This window comes from Haemorhous mexicanus, chromosome 14, assembly GCF_027477595.1.
Source record: "Haemorhous mexicanus isolate bHaeMex1 chromosome 14, bHaeMex1.pri, whole genome shotgun sequence".
Taxonomy (NCBI): Eukaryota; Metazoa; Chordata; class Aves; order Passeriformes; family Fringillidae; genus Haemorhous; species Haemorhous mexicanus.
This window is the reverse complement of record NC_082354.1, coordinates 12,403,946-12,429,204: the sequence shown is the minus strand read 5'-3', so window position 1 is coordinate 12,429,204 and position 25,259 is coordinate 12,403,946. Positions and strand designations below refer to the sequence as shown.

General features: G+C 39.8%; 1 protein-coding gene across 1 annotated transcript in view; it reads right to left on the bottom strand.

The window, feature by feature from the left end:
• The window catches only part of IL1RAPL2 (interleukin 1 receptor accessory protein like 2), a 343,260-nt gene that overhangs the window by 126,607 nt on the left and 191,394 nt on the right, over positions 1 to 25,259 (bottom strand). The window contains exon 5 of the mRNA XM_059859469.1: positions 20,006 to 20,159. Within this exon, the coding sequence (XP_059715452.1) occupies positions 20,006 to 20,159 (154 nt within the window). The remainder of the gene's footprint in view (positions 1 to 20,005; positions 20,160 to 25,259) is intronic.

Sequence of the window (25,259 nt, the reverse complement as noted above, 5' to 3'; positions counted from 1 at the left end):
TAGATATAATTTTTAACATCATATCTAGTCCGCTAATAAAATGATGCCACTTTGCTGAGAGATTTAACACCAGTAGGCCTCTCCAGCAAATTTCTGCTCCTGCTGTGGGGACTAACTTCTGAATATATGGTTCAATCATATGGTTCTCATCCAGATATTTTTATTCCCTATGAAAAAAAAATAGCTAATATGGTACTACATGAATAGAGATATTTTACAAGAGTACAAATATCACAGACACCATGATGAATTGACTCCTTGTTGTTATTTTTCACTGTGTACAGTCCTGGGTTTTGTGTTACCACCTGAGAAGCTGGGGCAGCCTGGGATCAGGTGCTTTGAAACTAGGTATCATTCAGTTCTGAACTCAAGGGACAGGCCTGAACTGGAAATTCTGCACCAATCCTCCTCACAGCCTGGATGACTGATTTAACATTTCTGAATCCATAAACATTTTTCTGATTGCAGGAAAGACCTGAATTTTGTATGACTAGTCTTAAAAGTGTCTGGATTCAGGACAAACACTGTAACACTGTACAGCAGTACACAGCTGCTGTTCTTCCCCAGCTTCCATTTTTTAGTACTGGCATGAATCTAAGCTACTGGAATGCTGTCCTGCTGGCATATTACCAATGATATAAGAATTATTTGCTGGGGCATGGACTTTTTTGTAATCAGCTCCACATTTCCAGCTAAAACACCCTCTGAGATTACACGATGGCTTATCCATATGTGAAAATTTTTAGCCAAAGCCAAGTGCAGGAAGAATTCAGAGTTCCTGCCCCAGTAGATAACAACTATTATTTTGAGTTCTGTCCTTCTACCTACAGAACATTGGAAGCATGAATTCACTGGGTATCCTACATTCTGTGCATACAGGAGGTATGCTTGAGCTTTTGCTGGGAGGGGAAAGGACACACTTTGAATTTGATAACTTGTTCAAAGCCATGAGTTGAATAGAGTGAGCAGCAGAGCTGAAACCCTGAAGGTTTAATTTTTGGCAGCATCAGATCTCCATGCAGCCAGACAGCAGCTATGGTAAGCAGTGAGGTTACTTTCAACCAGATGTATTTTTATCATGCTGGGTCAACCACTGGTGGGGAGCAATGACACTTTCTCTGCCAGTTTGAATTCCACCTGTTCCAATCCACTGACCAGAAGCACCTCAGTAACTCACAAAGAGTTAAGTCCACTAAAACCAGAGGCACTTGCACCCTAAGGGAATGTTCATATTCTTTTTCTTTTTTTTTTTCCCCTCAAGCTATAGAAAGAAAATCCAGGTAGGTGCAGTGCAAGCTCCTTTACTGAACTGGAATCCTACCTTCTCTTCTGGTTCTTGCACAGAAATTATTAGGGTTTAGGCTCTGCTTTCCAGCACCAAGTCTGTAAAATCTTCACAGCTTTCAGAAGAGTTTAGAACGTAGACTTCTAGCAGAGAAAAGTGTAGTAAAATACACAACTGCTCGTATTTCTATCTGAAAAAGCAAAGCTGAAAAATATGTATGCTAATTATAGGCCAAAAAGCTATATGACTCTCTTTAGATCAACTAGAATCTTACATAATTATTTTGAACAGATGATTATGTGTCTGCTGTTACAGGAACTCAGCAAAAGACACGATTATTTAGCAGTCAGCAGATTCACAGAAAGCAGCCTGTGGTCTAAGAATACAACCAACATGGCACCAGAGCAGTGACAGACATTATGTACTTATTTATATTACAGTTCTTTCTGCACTAATGCCAGAATTCAGAGTGCTTTGAATTACAATGATCAATAGAACATTTTGATATTTTATTAAGCTATTTTGCATTTCATAATAATATCAATCTTTAATTAAAGACCATTGTTTTTCAAGGACAACAGAACTAAAAATTTTCTTCCTCCTTCATCTGAATGTGACTTGAGTTATAGCAGCCAGAAAGATTCCTGTTTAAAAGGAATTTTTGTTCTGCTTGGATTATAATGGAAGTAACTCTCAAATCATAAAAGCAATTGAACAATTTTAATAAGAGTGAACAAAATATTTTCCTTGTGTTCCTCCCTTTGCAAGCAGGTACTGTGAGTTTTCAGGCTCAGTTCCCCAGTACTGGTTCACATCAATATGTAATGGTTCCTAGTGACCTGTACCATTGCCTCTTCCTCCTCTGAGTGCATTCTTTGAAGAGAACTGGTGGTGAGCTTCAGAGATAAATCCACCTCCTCCTCTGAGCTCTCACAGGTACTCCTGAAAATTACTTTTACTTTCCTAGTGAGCAAGCGTGGAACTGCCCCATCCTTAATCTGAGATCTACTTGTGGAAAATATTAAAAAATCCCTGGATCTGATGTGGTTTACTCATGGTAACCAACTCTTCCCTCCTTCACCTCACACCAAATGATGAAGCATCTAACAGTGCTGAGGAAGACATCAGTATTAAGGGAACTGTCTCAGGTGAGGAAGCCAAAGATCCAAACCTTACTTTGCACAATTAAAAGTATTATTTATAGCCAGAAAATTATCTCCTTCCTTCTTTTAACCTTGAAATTATTGTTAGCCATCCAATTTCATACTGCACTTAGGCTACTCACAGATCTTGTACCTAATCCTTCCCAGACATTTCCAATACTTGTTAATGTGGTGTTGAGTTTTACTTCCAATGCAGAGAAACAGAAAAAGTCCCACTGATTTTGATTTCTACAGTTGTTTTCTGAGGGCCATTTGCTCCATATCTTAATTATTAATTAATAATACTTAATTATTGCTTCCCTATTTTTCAAAACCAACAAATAAACTTCACTTTTTAACAGAAGACTATTGATGGCAGAAAACAAGCAAAGAGCTGCAGGAAGATGCACGGGAATGTGGGTTACACTAAGACATGCCCCATATCTAATACAACATTACATTTGCTCCCAAATTGTTGTCAGAGGATACTGCTGCACTGAATTGCTGCTTGCATGGCAAGCAGCTTTGCACCAGCTGTTAAAAAAAAAAAAAAAGGAAAAAAACAGAGAGAAACAGGTAACTCTAAATGCCTGCCTGTGCCCAGAAAATGAAAGAGAAGTGCATGGAGTCAGAGTCAGATTCCCAATCAGTCTCACTTTTAAAAACTTGAACTTTTGGAGGAGACAACTGGTGTTGTAAATCAGAAGTTACACCAGAATCGAGCAAGGATTTACCCATATACTATTTTGTTAAGATAACATCTCCTCCTTCAAATCCAAGATCCAATGCTTTACAATGACAAGAAACTTTTCCAAAATCTTTAGCTATTTATGCTCCCAGTGAATAAAGTGTCTGTGCAGAGAGAAGAATTGAAACTCCTTTGACAGCCTTAACATCCCATGGACAGTTGTGGTGCTTATTTTTCTCTTGTTTTCAGCCTTGCTGAATTAATTTCTGACAAACTGAAGCCAGACTGTGTCCACATTACTAAGTGACACTTCATTCAAGCTGTAGAGATCTATTTATCAGGTGCCTAAATCAGGCACACCAAGTTAAAGGACCCAGTACATAACTGACTTTTATTGTTCTGTTCCTGCTTTTCTCTTGAATCAATAGAAAAGTTCTGAGATAAGCATGTTGTAGAAGTGATGGATGCCATCACTGCTAATTATTCCACCCATTACAAGACACAGAATAAATCACTTTTTGTCTGGTGACTGTCGCATCGAATTTGTAGAGCACAAAAGACACTGCAGATCTGTGATACGCCTCTGTTCTTCTCATTACATAAGAGATAAAGATATGCATACTTAATAAATACATTTATTTTAACAAGATGAAGACAGGCCTAATTCAAGTAGTAGCACTTTCTGAACAGCTTTTTTATTATCACTATTACACAAGCACAAGACAAGTTTTATTTTCAAAATGGTCTTCACAACAGAGCATGGGGTTTTGCCATTTATGTTTCTAGTAGCTGCAGCTAAAATGCCATTTAGAGATGAAGCTGCTGCACAAGTGCACTTTGTTCAATAGGAGAGCCAAACACTCATTTCTATCAAGAGCTCTGTAAGAAAAGCTTCCTTATTCATAAGGTATTGATTCAGCATAAGTTTCCTGTACACTTTCAAGTGTTTGGGATTAGAGGGCATTAGGGAAAAGGACTGGATGTTTTACAACAGCAGTTGTAGCTGTGATGCTGTGACAGCTGGAAAAGCTGTGCTCTGACATGCACTGCTGGAGGTGACCACAGGCAGCCCTGAGAGACAAAAGAACCCTGCACAGGTTTTCACATGTACCCTCCTCTGAAACTCCATTTTTCTTCTGCCCAAGTCTTGAGATTGCCCTTAAGCATTGTGCTTAAAACTTCTCCATGTCCAGCAGAATAAAACACTTGCTTAAGTTTTGCTGAATGCAGCAGACAATTGGTCAAGGGATGGGCAATAGGTTCATGCTTTACCTCGGTCCCACAGAAATCAGTTAAAGCCCATGAGTACCCCCTGACGTTCTTGAGTAAGGAACTGCAGAGTCAGCATTGACACTGGAAGGCTCAAGCAGATCCAAAGCATTTGTCTACATAAGCAGAGAATGAGGAGCTCTGAGTAAGCTCATGTATGTGGTACCATGTTAACAATACACAGCAAGATGGGTGTGCATGCCTGCTCCTGGTATAAATGTATTCCTACATCTACTTTTATTTTAGTGTCTTCACATCTTTCTTCAGAGAAGATAATCCATAACCTAAGTGAACAGAGTGTTTTGTACTTAAGAAACAACTGTTTCATCCTTACTCTTTGTTATCTTTTGAATGAACTGCTTAACATAAAATTTTTATTTTTCATTTTTCTGCTAAATTATCCCGGGGCATTTATTTTTAAATGGTTGGGGATTTCAGAGCAGACTTCAATTTCAAAACTCAAAACTTGATTTGAATTTAGCCCTGGATGAAGGCCTTTGCTGTGATATGCTTCCAAAATTATAACTACAAAATGAAGTAGCAAAGTCATTTGAGACTTGTTTACTGCATGATAATTTCCACAGCTGGAACCGCATATGTTTCTCTTTAGCTGGGGACAAAGAATGGCTTGAAAAGCTCGCTCTCCATGGCAAAGGGAATTTAACACCCACCAAAAATCTACTATCTTTCATGAAAATTGAAGGTTTTTCTTGCCAGCTCACCTCAACTCTTACTTTTCTAACCCTTTGGCCTATGCATCTGAACAGCTCTTCTCCAGCACTGGCACCTATGCCTGCCACAGACCAAATACTCACCTGCCCTCTGGTGGAACCCTGCTGAGGGCAGCACAGGTTCCTCTGATTCACATCAACAGAACCCGACTGTTCATTTCAGATGTTCGTCCCTTCAGGGGCACAGACTGAGTCACACAGTGGCACATCCATCTAACTGCTAAAGGTCAAAGGGACTGCCCTAGATGAAACCAGATTAATACATTTGCTTTTGTATCCTGGATTTTCCTTCTGATGTTGACTGTCTAGAGCACAGTCACCTTCACCTCAGGAAGCTGGCAAATACCCTAATTTCAGTTTCATGCGGCAATGAATTTCTTGTAAGTCCTATACTATTTCCTCACCCGGTTACTTTCCTGTCACTTACACTTCTCACATTATGTTTTGCCACTCTGAGGTTTTTTTTGGCACACATTAGCCCTTGTTACAGTAGTCACAGCTGTACTTACACGTATGCTACAAGGTTGCCCCTTTCATGCCAAGTCAGTGACTTAAAAACCTTTCCCTTTCAGGCTGAAATTTCCCAGAAGTGAACAGAGATCAGAGTTGATTTTGCTGTTGCTGTTGCCATTTTTGTTGCAAAGAAATTATCTTTTTAGATGGTCTTTTTCTCTTTTGAAGGTCAGAAATGCAAAACCAAAGCCTCTGGGACAAGGGAACTGTGCCAGCCAGCTCAGCAGACTGTGCTGCAAGGATGCAGCACCATGACAGTGTGGTGGCATCTATCTTGTCCCTTGGGATAGTCATCACACTGAGAGGGATGGAACAGAGCTACATTCCTCCACTGCTTTATATTACATGTGCACCTTGCCTCCAGGAGTGATGTACAGCACCCATGACAACAACCCCACCACAGCAGCAGCACATTTGTTACCCTGACAAATGAGCTTCATACAAGGAATTGCAGCCACACGCTTTGGAGTGACTCCATCTCCCCCCTCCTTGCTATGGCTAAAAGGAAAATAGCATTTAATACTTCAAAATTGCTCCTGCTATTAAAGGGTTTATGATAAACCCTTTAAATAATGATTGAAAATATTTATTGGTGCACCAGGGTTTCAGATGAGAGGAGAACAACTGCTCCTGTTGTTACTTGTGTTATCTTGCAATGCCCTCTCCGGTGGCAAGGTCCTTGGCACACATGAAAAGTGCAGGCTGAATCTAAATCAACAGGAGTAACTTCTTAAACTCACCTCCATAATAACCAACTGAGAATTAAACATAAAGGTCAGCACAAAGCAGCGCTGTATCCTTCATTTCTACTGCTGATTTGAGCTGGCTGACACTCTGGATTCTTTTAGGCACCCGTTTTAGCTGCCTCCTTCTGTATCTCTATCAGGTTTTTGAACTGATTTGGGCTATTGGTGCTGGGTCACAGATTGCACCCGTTCTTTGGAGACTCTCTCTTTTTCCTCCATGATGATACAGCACAGCCTGGTTGTAAGTTCTCAGCCAGACAGTCAAGCATGCATGAGAATGACAGAGAACCTCAAAGCTGGAAACAATCTCTGGGTTTAACTTTCCTTTGTTCTGGGTTAACAGGCATGGCAATGTCATGGATTTGGGAATTTAAACTGCCACTTTCCACACTTGCAGCTGTTTCTCACGTCAGCCTCTGGGATTTGACTACGTCCTTATATTTAGTAAACACAAGAACAACAGAAAGATTTCCTCTAATTTAGGCATCTTTACTTGAAGATAAGGATCTTCAAGTTTGCAGTTTCATTTCCTATTCTTATTTTCATAATGTAAACCCAGCAAGCTGTTACTCACCAAGCATGTCACCAACAGGGAAAGCAGAGAAATGCAAATGTCTGTGAATTAAGGCAGAATCAGAGCAGTAAAACCACACTAAGCCAAAATCAATCCTATTTAAAAGATAGAAACATGACATGAGGCATCCAAATATAATTGATAATACTCTTGAAGTGTAATATATTTACCAAAATGAGCACTTATCTATTTTTCTTCATCACCCAGAAAATTTAACAAAACAACAGCCTGTAATGTTCAGATGAAAATATATATGCATTGCCCAGTAACTTGTTTTTTAACCTAGACTTTATTATCAATTTTTTTAAATGTCATTTTTTAGCAATACTTTTCTATCCTGCAGCTCAGCTCTTTTCACCCTGGATACTTCAAAAGAAATCCTAACAAGAGAGGTTGGTCTTTTTGCAGTGTTAGGGAGAAAAAAAATAAAATCACTCTTTGTCATACTGAAAACATGAGAATGATCCAGAATCAAAGGAAGAGGATTTCATCAAAGGTCCAGAGAGAAGATGAATAGCTTCAGGAAGGAAATGGGCTTTTAAAATGCTGTTTAACATTGAGAATGAATGTAAATATCTAGCCTGGCTGTGCAGAGATGGAGGATTTGGTGGGAAGGAGAATAGGGAGAGATATAATGTACACAGGAGGGTACCTAGCACTGCAGACTGGGACCTGATGATCCAAGTTTTCCTGAATTTTGACTATCTGTCACAGTAAACAGTCCCAATAAACAGCTGGATTGACACACAGAACTCAAGGCTAGGGAGAAGAATATTTCAATAAGCAGCTAAGTTACTCTAGGCATGAGGACATCAAGTTTTAGTCTCAATTCCTCCTCCTTCTGACATTTTGAAATGTCAAGCTAGTGTCCGCATTGCTGCCTTGTTTCCTACCTCGTCCACAGCTGAGCAAGGGAAAGTTACCTGTTCACTGCACAAAAAGGACCACAGGATTACTGGTGATGTTCAAATGAGAAATATGCTACCACAAAATCAGTGTAATGGTGCAACTGTAGGTCAGGAACTGCAATGTGGTCAATTTTATGTTGTTATTTGAAAGACATACATTTCTAAACACCACAGTCCTGGGGAGAATCAGCAAGGGCTCCATGCTGGATGGGGTCTGTCTGCAGCACCTTCATCCACGGCTACATTGTGGTGTCAGGCACCACAGGGAGCTTCACGTGACTACCAGGGCAAGTGACAAGTTCCTGTCACCTTCAGCTGACACCCCATGTCAGCAGCTGTGTCAGTGAGAAGCACCCAAACTTAACAACAAAGCTCTTCTCTCGCACCAAAGAAAAGCTGGTGAACAACACAATATTTAAACTCTGCAAAGTCCTTATTAAATGTGACAGCAACAGCTGTAGCAGCTTGAGCACTGACAGAATGAGGGAAAGAATTAAAGCCCTTTTGAGGGTTAGAAAAAGAAAGCAAGTACCATTTTAAATATTAAAATTGAGGTCTGGGCTGAACAGGGAATATAGATCTGGTGGCAGATAGCCAGAGACTTTGGAGGTGCTCAAAGCTGTTTCTCTGACCCTCCCACAACTTAATGGAAAGGAACCAACTTTCTTTCCAGTCCATATCTTCTACATTAAACTCATATATATAATTCACTCTCCTTATCTTCAGAGTATGATGTGTCCCATTAACCTCTCCTCCACATCATGAGCTCCAGCCAAAATAAATCTCAGTATTTGCTTATGAAATGCACAATTCCCATTGCAGTGCCAGAACATTGGATAGTGGGGAATAGAATTAATTTTTTGAAGGTGGAAAAAAAAGCAGATATTAAAAATAAAACCCAAAAAAGAGGCATTTTCCCCTACAAACAGAATGATTCAACACATACATTTTAGGTATGCTCAGTTTCCATGACTCTGCTTTTCTGGAATAAAGCAGTGATAACTTTCCTTAAGGGAATTGTTGGAAGTATTTTTGTGCTTTAGCCTACTGCTTCAGTCAAGAGGCCATGATCTACAGGAACTTGAACAGCCCTGTATAGGAAGCCACTAACACGGAAGAGAACTTTTTCATGGATAAGTTTGTTTTAGACAAACAGTCCCAAGTGAATTAACTTCAGTATATGAGTAAACAATGAAACATTTCTTTGTGTGAGATGTATGAAACTTGTTAAAAGTGAGAATTTAACAGGCTTAGCCACTGCTAGGAGGTGTAGGAACCACAGTTCTAACCCCTGAGGACGCCACATTTCCAGACTGACCTCTTCACCATCTTCTCTTCTTTCAGCAGCAGTCTGTGATCACAGTATTTCCTTTGAGTGCTGCACTGCTCAAAGCTGTAGGGCAGCCTCTTTGTCAAGTGATAGAAAAAGTACTTTGGCTAGAAAAGCAGTGAATTCTCTCCCTCTGGAGAACAACACAGAAAAACTGCAGTTTTTCCCAGAATGGAATTCTTACTATGAAGGGAAAAAAGAATTTCTTAAGGGGGCAAATGCTAACATTCCTCTCTGACAAAACTCGTGTTTTTTCTGAAAAGTCACATTTCTTCATCAGCCTGATACTCTGGTTAGGTCTTTCACCAGTGTCAAACAGACTTTTATATCAGAAAACCAAGTAACAAAGGTCTTCCTCTCTCTCCCTCTAATCCTTCTCACCGTATTTCTGAGATCCATCCCTCTCACACTGGCATGCACACCATGCTGAAGGACCCACTGTGTACTCCTCTTATTTCATTTACAAATTAAGTGGCCTGTACTTCTGTAAGGTGCACATCCCAAGAGAAGCACAAATGGCATCTCTAAATCAGTTTGCTTTACTGCACAGCCACGTGTACCAATATTTTGATAATACTCTCCTTAAAAACATCTGCCTAAATACGGTTGCTACGGCCACTTAGAGGCTACAGAGCTGTCCTAGTCTTGGCAGGGTCTTGTTCCAGGTGCATTTCATCTCACATTAAGGAAGAAAAAGCAGCATGGCAGTGTATTCCAGAGCAGCTATAAGGGCATACACAGCTTATGGCAAATTGGTTCCTTCCCTGCCAGAAGCTATAACCACTCCTGGCCCAGGATGGGCGGCTCAGCTCTCCACAACTGGATTGCTGATGCAATATGCACTGCATAAAGATGAAAAACCATCTGGTGCTTGGATCTAGCTTCCTTCCATATAACCAAAGCCCTTTTATCATCTCAATCGATTATGAAATTATCTCAGACCAGTTCCTGGCAGACAGGTACCCACATAGGAGAACGAGCTCCAGCCAAGATAAAATAAAATCAGAGACTGCACAGACCACACTGCCCTTTCTGAGGAGAAACAGGCCTTTAGGTGCATTGCTGGGCTATACCAGAAAAAAGCAGTATAAGAACAGATAAGAACCCAAAGCTGCCTTAGAAATTTATTACTATATTGTTTATTAATTTTACTGTGAAATCATTTTGGTTTGCAATTTGCACTTTATATTTCCTGCACTTTCTCAGAGTACTTCAGCCTACAGGGCTTGTCACAAAAAAAACCTTGGAGAGCTTTTCATTTCAAGCCGAAGAAAAAGATGAAAAGTTAAATTACTTACTGTTGCATTCCCATTGGCTGCAAATTGATTTTATTTACTGAAACATGCTTGCATTGCAAAAACCACTCAACACACACAGTAAATAAGTCAGTACATGTAAGTCTAATGTAACAGAGTAGTTACCCAGCCCTTTGAAATAGACTGGAGTAATAAACACCTAAATACAAATTCAGTTGAATGCTTATTTTTCTCTTGCTTAGAAAAGGTCAATCGATGATATCAAAGACAAAAAATAGTTTGGTTATTTCTGATGAAAATTAAGAACATATTTTCCATGCCACTCCATGATATCAAAGACAAACAAGATACTTAACACACCCAGCATAGTCTTGTATGTCCTTCCAACTTAAAAATTGCAAGGCACAGAGCAAACATTGGTAAGTTATTAGCTCCAGTCTTCTGGTGAACTTCATAAGAGCAACATCAGAGCCTGAAGCAATACTACTACTGTCAGATCTCATAAGCTAAACAGGGTCAGGCCAAACAGGCACTTGAATAAAGCACCTTTGAGGATCACATCACTGCAGCAAGAAATAATGCTGACAATTCAGTAGCGAGCACTATTCCTTCCACAGCAGAACTTTTCATCTCAGATACACACCTACAAGTGCCAGGCAGGACAAACCAGATTTGAAAGGCATCAACATTGTGCTGTGAAAATATTATCCTGATCTCCAGCTCAAGTTATAGCAGAGCTTTTGACCTATTAAAATTTCTCCAGTCATTTCAAAGGAACAAGACAGTCGTTGCTTCTGGTTCTCAAGCTTTTCTTGTGAGACAATATATTAAGCAAGATTTGCAGTTTCTCTGGGTGGGAAAGCTGCATTTTCAATGGACAAGGCAATCTGCTCACTCATGTGTATCTATTTTACCATTAGCAAAATGGTTTCAGGGGCAGTGTTATTTTGTGCCTGTGCATCTATCTGCCTATCTATTATTAATAAAGAAGAAAGAGCATCCAGCCTACACTTTCATGATGAAGGAAACTTATTCTAACACAGAAAATGAAAACATACAAGTTTCTTTCAGTGTGTGAGCTTTACCTCACTGGTGTTGGCAAAACCCCCACAATCCTATCATTTATACTAAGTCACCTCCACTACTGAAAGCACAATACACTTAGAGAATGTTGCTCAGCAGCTCCTGGACTGAGCAGCAGTTTTTAAAGTGGGAGCTCATATCTGACATTTACAGTATATAGTCAGTGATTCAGTGAGCTACAGTTGCTGTGCACAAAGACAGGTCATTGGAGAAATGAACAACCCATAACATGTGTGGAAGCCCTGGCTGCCCACATCAATAAATTAGACAATACCATATAATCAATGTTATAAACTGCAAACTGCTGATTTGAGGTGGAAGAAAAAAACCATGATGTTCAAGAACATGACAGAAAACTAGGGGGCAACATAGGTCAATAAAAACTAATGCTATTTGCCATTCTAATTACTTTGCATGTTCATGAGCCAGGAAGGCAGGCTGTGGAGCTGTAAGTAAAGTGCCAAGAGTACTGACACTATATATAATTCATAGACTGCAGCATATTGCTACATTTCTCACTGCCCTTAGAACTTGCAGTTTCTCCAGGAGATATGGAGGTAATACTTAATGTTTATCTTCCAAACTCATATTTCATGAGCCCTGTATTAACAGGTCACTCTAGTGAATGGAAAAGTCATCAATCTGGATCACTTGAGGAACTGCAAACGAAGGAGCTTTTATCCTTGTGGATATATTTTGTTGTCACTTTAATAGTGACACAGTTCACACAGCAACCACCAATGGGCACAGGCATCCCTCAGACACTGCCCAGATCCTCAGCTTACAGGCTCTGATGAGGTGCTCCTGAAACCAGAAGAGTAGGTCAAATTTATCAGGACCTTGCTGGGTGTCAGGTGATAAAAAGATGTTAAAAGACAGAACAGGACTGGCATTTCTTCCAGGTGAATGGGCACCCTCATTGTACTGATACCACACTCTGGACTAGATTTTCCTGTGAATTCTTTGCAGACACAGAAGTTGCTGCAGATTTATAACCGGGTTTTTGCATGGTTGAACAAGAAATACTCTGAAAAAGGCAGAGAAATGGCTCCATTTTCCAAATGGGGTCAAAAGCAAATGAACACGTTTCTGTTGATGGATCATACTAGGCTTTGCTGGAGGTAGTTGGAAAAACTAAAGTCACTACAGAAATCAGTGGCAGTTAAATCTGCTTTGACCACAGAAACATGCTTAGCTATCTACAGGAGTTAACAGGATGCCAGACATGTAACAAATCAGAATTTAAATTAAAGTTTTAAGATAAATACTTTACTGTATAACAGAAAGCTAATATTTACAAAACAAAGACCTCGGTAAAAATTAATACCAATCACATAAAATATATCAAAATAAAACTCTAATTGTTGGCACTTCCTATATGTAGCTTTAAATAGATAGTTATTTTGGCAATGGTTTGAGAACCCAGCTGTGAAATTCATTTCCTGGTCTTTAAGTACTGTATTTGTCAGCACTTAACCCATTTCTGCCTTGCTGTCTCTCATAGAAAGGAAGGTTTCTTTTAGAAAATAAAAATAATAAATGATGCAATGCAATATTTATAAGAAAGTGCAGCAGAGGAAATGCTAAGAACAGTATCTCCTACCACAGATCTTTTAAAGCTTAGGACTCTCAATAAAACCTTAATTTGGGCAGGCTTTTTGCTGTCCCTTGCATTTAATGAAAAAGTGATTCCCTGATTGTGTCAAGATATTGCAAAGAGATGAAGTCTTGCTATGGAAAGGTGTAATTTATATGAGTAAGTAAATGTCACTTGAGATATGATGTGTCAATATTAGAAGTGAACAGGAAGGATTTTCTGTTCCCAAACCATCTGCAGTCTCCCTCCCAGAAGTAAAAAACTTATGCAGATTTAACTTGTTCATTTTAAGATTCCATTTCCAAATTAACAAGTATCTAATTTTCACTGCAGTTGTTAGAACTGCAGTCACAAGCAAGATGCTTTTCTCTTTGTCCATTGTTTTGTAAATATCTTCCCCTGAATAACTGGTTTCTCCAGATTCTTTTAATTTATTCTTTTCTGGACCCAAATATTGGTAAAAGCTCTGTTATGAAACAAATTTTTTCTCAGAGGAAGGAAGGCCTTTCTGCATTACCACTATAAATGCAGTTCATTAGTCAATGGAATGTACTAACACCATGAACTAAAAAAGAAACCGAAAATCTCACCAGTTTTTATCCCTCTTCACTGCTTATGCTACATTTGAGGAAAATCAGAAAATGCACACTTTATTTGAGCTCAGCAGCCTTGGTTGGTTAATCATTGTATCTTTCTTTGTGACACTATTTGGGTAGCAATACCTAAGGCCACCATGGCACACAGGCCGGTGCCAGGAGAGCCACAGTGCGAGCCCCCTTCTCCCTTCTTTCTCCCAAGCCAAGCTGTGAGATCCAACCTCATATCAGCCAAGGAAACTGGGTGCAAACATCCATCACCCCCTTGCTCCAGGAGCTTTCTGCACAGGGATTTGCTGTCTATATTACAAAGTATGGGAAGGAGTTCCGACTTAGGGATAAAATTGCCTGTTAAGAACAAAAATAGTTCTGAAGTAAAAAGTGCCAATATTCCAGTGTTCCCCGCCTGTACTCCAGCAGCTCCCCATGAAGTTACAGGGAGCAGGAGTTGGGCTTTCAGCTGGAAACAGCACATTTCCTGCCAAAGGGGAGCTCTGGTTCGAACACTTGCATGGGATACAACAGGGGACAGGCATCCCAGGCCATATGTCACAAGTGATGAGGACTGCCAAGCACTGGGAGTGAGCTGAATGTTGTTCACAGCAGGCAAAGAAAGGCCAAAGCTGCCAAGCCAGGAGAGGAGGGAAAGAATAAAAAGCATGTCCCTACAGCTGCTGACAGCTTCAATATCACTTTAGAACTCTGGTGAACACTAAGCAGGGGAAATTTTTCTTTCGGAGATGTGGAGCTAAACAAATAGAGCTCTCAAGAAGGAGCATCTGCTTCCAGAAAAAGGGAGACAGCTCCAAGTACAGCAAACACTTCCCATGCCCACCAGCAGTGGCAATGCAAGGGAATGAGGAGCAGCAAACCCTGAAGGCCAGACCAGCCACCACCATCACCCGCACATCACCATGTTTTACCTTGGAGTGCTTTTCAGGCTGCTTCATCAGGAAAATTCACAGGCTGCTTTAGGCTTTCCTTGAAATGTTTTCTGCTTTATTTGAGACAACAGACTCTCTGACCCGTGCTTGAAAATACAAACAAATACGGGAGAGGGAAGCTAACAGCTCTCATCAGAGCTGCTGGCCAAAATCAACAAAAAAGCACCACTGCACTTCAAGCAAATCCCAGATCCCAGGGATTAGGTGAGATATTGAGTGCTGACAGGAACCAGAGCTTGCATTTGGGGAAAATTTTGAAATTAACAAGAAATATCCTGCAAAACTTCAATAAAAGAAACCATGGCTCCCTCCACAGCTATCTCCTTGGAACCAGCCATAGCCCAAGGCTGCTTTTAGTGCCTAGGGTTGGGGTTAGGGTTACACCTAAGGTTAGGGTTCCAAAAACCACAAAGCCCATGGCCACAGGCACACTGCAGCTGCAAAAGACATCCCAAGGAGAACACAAAACTGCCACAACATGGCCTCCTCCACAGCTTTCTCCTTGGAACCAACCATCAATTACTTTTGATAATAAAGGGGTCCCAAACCCACAAACAAAATCCAGCAACAGCAGCAGGCGTAATTTGAAAAGTGAGAGAAGTAATGAGACTTGAAATAATTTAATTGAAAAACTATGACCAAAGAGTGAATTCGGGCAGAATCATTCAACTCAAGTAGCCATGTGGAATAATTTGTCATTTACGATGGTCAAAACAGATATTGCTGCTCAAATGACTTTTAGGAACAGGCAGGCATTTTAGCAGCCTGTGAAGAATAAGCCAGAGTAGAGGATGAAGGAAACTTGGAGGACAGAGCTCCTGGACAGAGTGGTCCAGTAACTCCTACGTCACTCCAATCCATCACCAGCAGTTTATGAAGTTGGTCAGACGGCCACCTTCTGCTGTCATACTAGAAAATAATTCACCAGTACAGCTCACAAATCACCTCTTTCCACGGGCAGCAGAAAGAACAAGGCAACTTCTCCCACTAGCACAGCTGTCCCTGAAGAAACACGTCCCTGCAAACAGCCTCATCTGCCAGGGGCACCCGGGCTACGCTTGTCAGAGCAGGTCTTGCTCTCTTCTCAGAGGCATCACCCTTTCCCAAAGCTCCAAGATATGTCTCCTTGAATTTTCTTCTCAGCCTGTGCCCTTACAGACCAGTGTTCCAAAGCAAAACGAGTGCTGAAAAACACAGGAGGTGTTTTTCACAATGGCACCTTTTCACCCTCAAAGGTATTGAAATATTGCTGTGCATCAAGACAGAGTAAACTTGTTGGTAGGGCTGGGGAAAACAGGAAGATGTAGAAAATGCCTTTCAAAACCAACACTGCATTTTAAGTCTGGGTTTTTTTCCTTTTAATCTGAATAGTATAACTGTTCTTTAATAAATGTTGGCATTTACAATACACATTAAAATGCTTTTGATTGTTGATATTCCTGAATAACTGTAATTTTAATAAATAATAATAATGAGATTATCTGTAACTTTATATTAGTGCATTCAGTTTTTTCCAAATGGGTACACTCTAACTTATTATCTAATTAAAAACTGAATTTCTGTTACATTTTTACACTTCAGAACCCTAGATCACAGTTTCTAATCTCACTTGTTTGTAACTCTAAATCTACCAAGAAGCAAAGTGAAATGGTATCAATATAATTTTTTTTACATAGACTGAAGGGTTATGTGTTATTTGCTAAGAGAGAACACTGTTGTCATGTTTCTTCAGCAAAAAAGGCTGACAAGACTTGTTTCACATCTGTCTGCATAATATAACAAACCCATGAAGAACTAGTGATGAAAAAGCTGGTTTGTTGACAATCTATTATTGTTAAATGCACCCAAACACCAAGATTTAGGCACTGCTCATTAGTGCTGTATTGTAGCTCAGGATTTTTCCCTATAAATACTTTCTGTCAAAATATTTTTCAAATATATTCTAGGCTGCAAGACTTTCCCTCAGAACCCTGAAAAGCTACAGCCTCTGAAGTCCTTTTTAAACAAAATCCCATCCAGCTGTTCATTACCCACTGCAGCCAGAAAATGACACTGCCATCCCTGTGTCCAGCTGCCCCTTCCTGCAAATGCCATCTGACTTGTTCGCTTTCTGCTCTGCTCACCTACCAATACCACTCAGATCCCTCTGTGTGCCTTCCCCTGGCCAGGCATCACACAGTGATAGCTTTCAGCTTCCATCTAAGACTGCTGAGATTTCTTTGTTACAAATTATTTCATACTTGCTCATATCATGACTTAGTCACAGAAGAAAGGGAGGAGGAACTCCCCTCCTACCTCTAACTAGCCCACTGAGATCTTCCAGTTGGGTCTGCAAAGGCCAGAAGGCAAGACAGGATCCAAGGAAAGCACAGTCCTTGCAGCTCCCCACCACAGGCACAGCCACTAAGACAACTGTGCTGACACTTTGTCACAGGAAATTAAAGGAACACCTTCTAATAGCTCTAATGACATCACTGGACGTTGCTGGATAAATAATAAGAGCAGGGTTGTGTCCCCAGTTGAAAGCCTCTACTTGAAATAAATCCTTAGGCAACGCTGATATAAATACCAAACAGGCAGACATCCTTCCCTCGGCCCACAGCTGCTCTCTTGTCTGCTGCTAACTTGGATCAGGCTGTCTTATGGATCACATCTTCAGCAGAACTGCTGCATTTGTCTGGGATCTCATTAACTATTCTGTTTAGTTTTACCAACAGCAAGTTAAAATGGTGCTTCTGGCTCCTGCACCTTAAAATTTTCCTAAAGCTTTTGATGTAGCTTCTGTTATGACAGCACTGCATTTATTCTGATTTCAAGTTTCACTGTTTAGATGCCCGTTCTGCATTTAGCTACAAACAGCGAATATTTCATATTGCTACTTACATAACTACCACAATCTTCACAAAGGATTAAAAACCTCATGTACCATATTTGATGTGACTTCAAAGAAAAAAAAGATCCTTGTCTTACAATCAAGAGATAAATAACTTCATCCACCTAACTGGTGCACTTTGTACCATGTACTTCAGCAAACGCCTGAAAAACTACAGGGAATCTAAGCCAGCTTCCCCTCTCTCCATGGCAGGGCATCTCTCCTTGCTCAAGGGAGACATGGAGTTACCCATTTCACTTTCAGAATAACTCTTCAATAACAATTTCAGGTTACCATGGCTGCTAGCAGTGCCCAACAGAGTCTTTCTGTTCAAAATCTTTATGTTAGAGGAACTCAGACACTTGCCAATAAATGCCAATTCAGACATGGTAATAAGTACCAGTAATAGAAACAGCATCACAAAGCTCCTCCAGAAGAAAACAGCAGGCATGATCCTTTTCTGCACATCTGTGCCGCAGGCTAGCAGAGACAATTCTACCCCAGCCTTCAGCAGTATTTGCTAACAGTGATTTTAAAGACCAGCAGGTTCAGAAGTCAGAGCTCTGGTTCTCCCTCCAGGTTCTTCTGGTACAATACTTTGATGAGAACTCATTTTCAGACAGATCAGAAATGGGGCCCAGTGCAACACCAATTCCATTACAAGAAAGACCTGGACATACTGAGATGAGTCCTGAAGGACCACAACATTTATTCAGCCAAGTCCCTGAGGATGTCGTGTACCTGCTCCCAGCCTGTGATCTGACCTTAGGACCCCCCACCTGGCTTGGACGGCCACACAACACAAGCCATCCTTTGCTGTTTGTTGTACAAGTTTTCTTTGACCTCTCCCCGGCAAAGATCTAAACCTGCAGTAACATGTAAAATTCACCAACTGAAACAAAACAAAAGCAAGAGAAACAATCTGGCTCATTCAAACTGTCATTGTAGCTCTGATCCACATTTTTAGGTTTCTATTTACATAAACTTACTAGCCTCTTTCAGATATCTAGAGAGATTCAATCAGCAAACACATAACATCAGATATGTCTCTCAAACATTTCCATCTGGAAAAGGTGTTTACAAACATATGTGCTTTTATAAACTAAACAAAATTTAATGCAATGTGAATTCACACCAAATTAAAAGAGGAAAAATCTTCTCCTTCTCAAGCATTTAGCAAAAAGGAGAACACTGACATATTTCATACTTACATTTTAAAAAATAGAGATAATAAACTTTTAAATAAGAGAAATAACTGTAATAAATTCTCTGTTTAGTTTAGGACAAAATCCTTAAATTGTGAAGCATAAATACACTATAGTGTTTAAATAATGAAGAGAACACATGACTTCTAGCAAGGTCATGATGAGAGGGAGAGCATAAAATATCCATCATGAGGAATTGAGTTAAATGCATCTCATTTTCACTTTGTCAAACTTAGTTCACATTCTGGTTGAAGACCAGCATGCTACTTAGGGTAGCAACCACCCACAAAGCAGTTATTATATCTTCATGCATTAGATCCTCTTTCATATCTCAGGTCTAGGATCAGGTAGGTCAAATCAGTACTTTAGAGTTCTGTCCATGGCCAAAAATGGACAATAAAGGGTCACATGACATAGGGCACACAGGGAAAAGAACTCACTGAAAATGGAGAATAGTGACAAGAATAAAAAATCAGATTCCACTCAAAATAAAGGGATGACTTTTTTTCAAGAACATATTAGAAACATCATATGGAATAATTCAGTTTGATATAAGAAAGAGGAATTCTACCAGTCACTGCTTTGAGTAGGGCCCTGTTTTAATCAGTATGTGGGGAAGATACCTAACCATTTGTTTATATGGTTTTGTGTGAAGGGCTGAAGAGAACCTCAATTGTTTTCAGGTACTTGCAAAGTTCCACAGACACAGCAGGCAAAGTAATAATTATAGATGTCATACTGTACAATGAGATGAAAAGGGAGCAAGAATATATCAGTAGACAATACTTATTTTAACTGTTCATTTTTGATACCTGGCAAAAATAGAGAGAAAAATACTGTTGTCTGGTAAATACACTCTATGGTTCTGACTACATGGAGTATGACCTCCTGACAAGCAGGTTACTTTGTTTTGACAGTCCAATATGGCTAACTTCACTCTTGGAATAGGTTGTGCCATCCTCTTCACTAAAGACAATCCTTAGAGTAGAAAAGTTGATCATCATAAATTAAAGGAAAACTTAAAAATATGGAGCATTTCCAGGTTTTGTACATAGCAAAAGGTAAAAGCACTCTTCTGTGGAATTTTAGAAGATCTTGATATAAATTTCCCTGAGTCTGGGACTGCTCAGCTACTGGGATTTGCTTTGGACTTATTTCTGTCCAAGAGATTCACTGACAGATTCCACCGACATGTGAGTGCCACTTTTTCTTATTATTTCAAAGCTTTAATTTTTTTTCCTATTGGCATAGAAAAAAGATTCTTACCAGTAACCTTCAATTCAACTGTCCTTCGTATAAGCTTGCCTTCAAACTTTAGTTCACAGGTATAATTTCCTCCATCTTCTTCCTGGACCTCTTGAATTAAGAGAGTATTTCCCTTCTGAATTACAACACTTCTCCACATTTTCGGCTCACATTCCTGCAAAAAAAATCCAGTGACAAAATTACCTGGCTTGTACAACATAAGACAGCGTATCATACATTAGGAAACAACTACCAAGATATATTTTGCAATTAAAATTCAAATATAATTTCAGAAAGCAGAGAGATCTGAAACTGGAATTAATTTGAAGACTGAAATTAAACAGAAATGTTTTTAAGGTTCAGTTATTCCTACTGTATTGCATGGGCTGTGTTTAATACATGGTGCCCTCAAGCAATGGTTAAATATCTTCTTTTTCTTCATAACAACTGCCAAGACCTCTCCTTTAGGATGGACCATTAAAATATGTCTCTATTTGAAGGGAGTAAGGGCAACATCTGTTAAGAGTTAGCCTGAAGGCAAATTTTATACATAGTCCCAGGCCAGAATAATTTACCAGTAGAAGAAAACAGGAAGAACAGCAGTTTTTTGAGAGAATTCAGAAGCCTGGTTTCCTTACAACCTTATTTCTCATCACCAGCTTCTCCAGAACCTGAAGAGCTTTGATTCAGTCTTTTCCAATCACCAGGCACTTTGCAACATCACCCCTCTGTGCACCCTGTGATGCAGGACATGGCACTGATAGCCTGCAACTCTCACAGGCTTCACCCACACAGTCCTTAGCTGCTGTTTGGCAGATTTAGGTTCGTTGCTACAAACTGTGGTCCTACTGGAAGCACGTTTGAGTCCTTCTGGATAGGGTGTGATACAATGCAAGAAGAGGCTCTCCCTTTCCTAACATACTGGATCCTTGCAGGCAGATCAGTCACTTTCCATGTGAACAGCACTCATGATTGAATCATTCTTGGAATGCTCTGAACTAAAAGCACGGCCCAAATCTAATAATTGTCTCTTGAAAATGGCACCTTAGGACTATGTATTTATTGCCTCTAAATATCTTTAACATCAAGCCTGTTCTCCCTGGAATAAAACCATACTTTTTGAGTTCTCCAAAGCACTCAGTAGTCCCAGCAACTCCAGAGGCTCTCGCTAATCCTGTACCTAGGAAACACAAAGCAACATAGGGCCTGAGTACCTTCAATGCCTCTCTACTCCCTCTCTCAAGGTGGCAGCTTGGAATAAGCTCTCAGACTGCTGCAGTCTCACATCAGTCACATCAGGCTCAGCAACTTCAGAGACTGGTGACATGCCCACACCTATGCCCCATTTTCTGCTTGTCTGCAACCGCAGTGTCAGAAACACAGAAAACAAAATAGAACAAAGCTTTCTCTTAAGAAAACAACCAAACAAGAAAATACGTCAACATGCAAATATATTGTACCACAGTAAGAGATCAGCGTGACACGAACATAAATTTTTCATGGACTCCATACGCATTCCAAATCCATGTCAGAATCAAAATTCAGGGACCATGACAGAGAAATAAAAAGACAGGACTGAGAGTTTCTGGCCTTGCACTTGAAAAGGGAGCACTAAAAAGTTCTCCCTGTCCCTAGGAGGCCAAATTCAGTCACAATATAATCAGATTTCAGATTCGAAAGCTGTGCAACACTACTGCAGCTACCAGAGTGATCAGCACATCTCTCTGTTTCCAAAGAGCAGCTGTAAGGGAAGCATCATCCTGTCTTGCAAGTGAACTTTAGTTAACACTGGTGATAGAGAATGACCCAGATCCCATCTACTGTGCTGAGACTCACTCAGGACACAAATCTGAGCCAGGAAATGCCATTGAATCCTTTCTGATTTGAGCTTGAAATTTTGGATCTATTGAAAGGTACATCAACCACCTACTCAGTATAACCAAATCTGAACACTGGGCAAAGAATAAGATTTAGTCCTCTTCAATCCTAATTTAGAAGGAATACAATTCCCAGAACACACAAAGTAAGCATATTTCAGATATACACCCTTTAGTGCAGCATTGAAATAACCTGTGCTACCAGTTTTATATTCACTACTTTCTTTTTAAAAGCATAGGAACAAAGAGATAGAAGACACATTTTTATATGCTTTATATTTTTATATAAAGCATATAAAATTTGCAATAAGAAGGATGACACTACAGGAGTAGAGGAAGGATTTACTACTACAAAGAGTAATAATTTAGCAAAAACAATGTTTGTGCTATTGTGGTTTTACATAGAGGAGTTGTTTTGGTGGAATTGTACCACTAATTTCCTTATTATTTATTTTTGTATCTTCTTAAAGTGCTTCCTATTAAAGATTATTTATAAGCTTTTCTTTCCCAAATTTCAGCTAATTATTTTTTATTCTGCTGACTATGCAGGCTCTACAAAATTATGTTGAAAATGCTTGTTTATATATTTAATACACAAAACTATAAGCAAAAAAGGGGAGAAGCTGGAAAATGGCTAAGAAACAAAATTCTTACTAGTTTTTATATTCTGAGAACAATCTTGATTTAACTGTCAGAGGTCTGCTAATTCCCCTAAAACAGTAAGTGCTCAATTGCATGACTAATTGCGTGGAACCACAGAATAGTTTGGGTTGGAAGAGACCTTACAGATCCTCTCTTTCCAACTCCCCTGCATGAGGAGGGATAGCTTCCAGTAAACCTGGTTGCTGCAAGCCCCATCCAACTGGTGTTGAAGTCCTCCAGGGATGGGGAGTCCACAGCTTCTCTGGGCAACCTGTGCCAGTGCCTCACCACTCCCGCAGGAAAGAATTAATATCTAATCTAAACCTACCCTCCCTTCAGTCCAAGGCCACTCCCTCCTGTCCTTTCACTACATGCCCTTGTGGAAAGTCCCTCTCCAATCATCTTCTAAGCCCCCTCCAGGTACTGGAAGGTGCTCTAAGTTCCCCCCAAAGGCTTTAACCAATTAATTCTTCTTTTCTGCTTTTGCAATATGTTTACCTGCTAGAAGAATCTGCAAGTTTCTTTTTCTAGACTATTTACCTTTTTAGACATCTGAAATGTTTGGGGGTTTTTCCCCCCAGTAATTAAGGTGTGCACTATTACGCTTCTTTTCCTCTTCCTTGAAATCTAGTGGCAGTACCTCAAAAGTCTATTTTTCTGGGTAGTTAACAACTCCCTGTCCTTCACCTGACATTTTGATTGTTCTCTTAGCCCTCCTTTCAACCTAGTAGTAGAAAAGACATGATGGAAATGGATTAAGACTTCACACTCAAGATGTAATATACCTTTTCCCTCTGCCAGCTGATTTTTCATGAAACTCTCTTACTCTTAAATCCCATTCATTCAATCATGCCTCGACACACACATTTACTTAAAAAAAAATCCCACACATCTTGTCAAAACAGTTCTAATAGGCATAACTGAGCTGAGCATATATCAATGGCATTAATTGGGGAAACCTTTAAAAATAAATATTTAATGCAGTGTAATTCTAGCCAGAAGTGAAGCTCATACTACAGTTAAAACAAATCCTCACAGCAAATGCTATATTATGTACTGGGTGTGCACGTGGAATTCTATTCAGGCATAATTAAGAGCACGTTTAAATTACAGTTAACTCCCAGTAAATTGATGCAATTACTAGCTCAGATTTATTAATCCCCCAACACAGAGAAGCCTTTTGGAAGGCAGAGCAGGTTCTGCACACAGTGGGCAGGCATCATCACTGTCTTGTTTGATGGTATTTCATAGGTCAAGTCCAAATTCCCTGACTACCAGTGAATTGGCAGGTTCTTACAAACACAAGGATTTCTCTTTTCAGCAGAAGGAATAAGTAATGAAATCTCAAAGACTTCCTCATATTTATTTATCTATCTAGTGTTCTGCTTCAAACAACTTATGCTCCCTACCTGGGTGAAAATCTCCAAATATTCCAGCACAATGGAAAGGAATATTCCCTCCCACTGGCTCCCACCAGTGCCTCTGGAGCAGATTTACTCAAGAAGTAAATCTGTACACAGATTTTATTAACTTTATGTACACATCAAGCTTAAAATCTACAGAATTTTAAGGAGGATCCAGTGTGCTATGACCAGAAATTGATGCCTTCTTTGAAAAGTGAGGGTCAGATCCTAAGGCAGGATAACACTTTACACTATTCTTCAGGAGAAGGGACCTGCTTTTTGTTACTTACATTGCCTCCCATAGCATGCTCCTAAGTCCTAGACTGCTGTTTGTAGGGGTTATCCCAGTATTCACCTAATTATTTTGAAATCTGTATAATTATATATTTTCTAGAAATTGGACTTCTGCTCTTTTGAATATGAAGACTTGTATTAACAGTAACATAATAGTCTCTAGAATATCCAAAACTCTGTTCAGAAATAAGTTTCAAGGGATAACCTGACATACACACCTTCTGTGCAACATTAATATTGTGACTGCACACTGCTGAGCTTCCAGACTCAGGTCTAGGTAACAAAGATGTTTCTCTAAGAGCCCAACAGACAACTTGTAATTGTTCATTATAGATAAGAATGTGTATGTAGTAGGCAATCTCACTCATGTCTCTTTTCAAGCCAGACTAAAGGTTGTTGACTGCAGTTGTCTCACTGTTATCATCCAATGACAAAGTCTGTTCAGTTTCACCTCAGTGATGATTTGTCAGTCAGCTGCCACACTCCAGCCTGGCATCACACAACCTGTGTGTGACACCCAGACAACATGGGTGGGATTCTGGAACAGACCCTTCCACTCCCTGTCTTGGTCAGTACAAAGCACCCCTGGTGTGGGGCTGCACATGCATCTTCTTTAGACTCATTTCTGCTCCATGACAGATGAAGATCATTTCTGCCAGACTATTTTTCAGTGTGCTTCTGCAAAAATTGATATCTTCAGTGATCTGGTGTTCAGTAATTCCAAAGCAGAGAGGGCAAAAAGCAGCTTCTCTTCAGTATCCTCTTTGCTCTGAGATTTCAGACTTAATGTGCAGAGCCAGGAATTGGAATCAATGATCCCTGTAAGCCCCTTCCAACACAGGATATTCTATGATTAACTAAATACATATAATTGACATTTGAACACACTGAAGATATCAACCCATAGGCTGAGAGAATGAGCTTCAACTGTTAAAAGAAAAACTTTTTCACACTAACAGTGGATTATGGCACACATATTGTTACTATAAGATATAACACGTGAGATTTCTGTAAAAAAACAAATGACAATTTTTATAGTTGCTCTTTTCAGCTGCAACC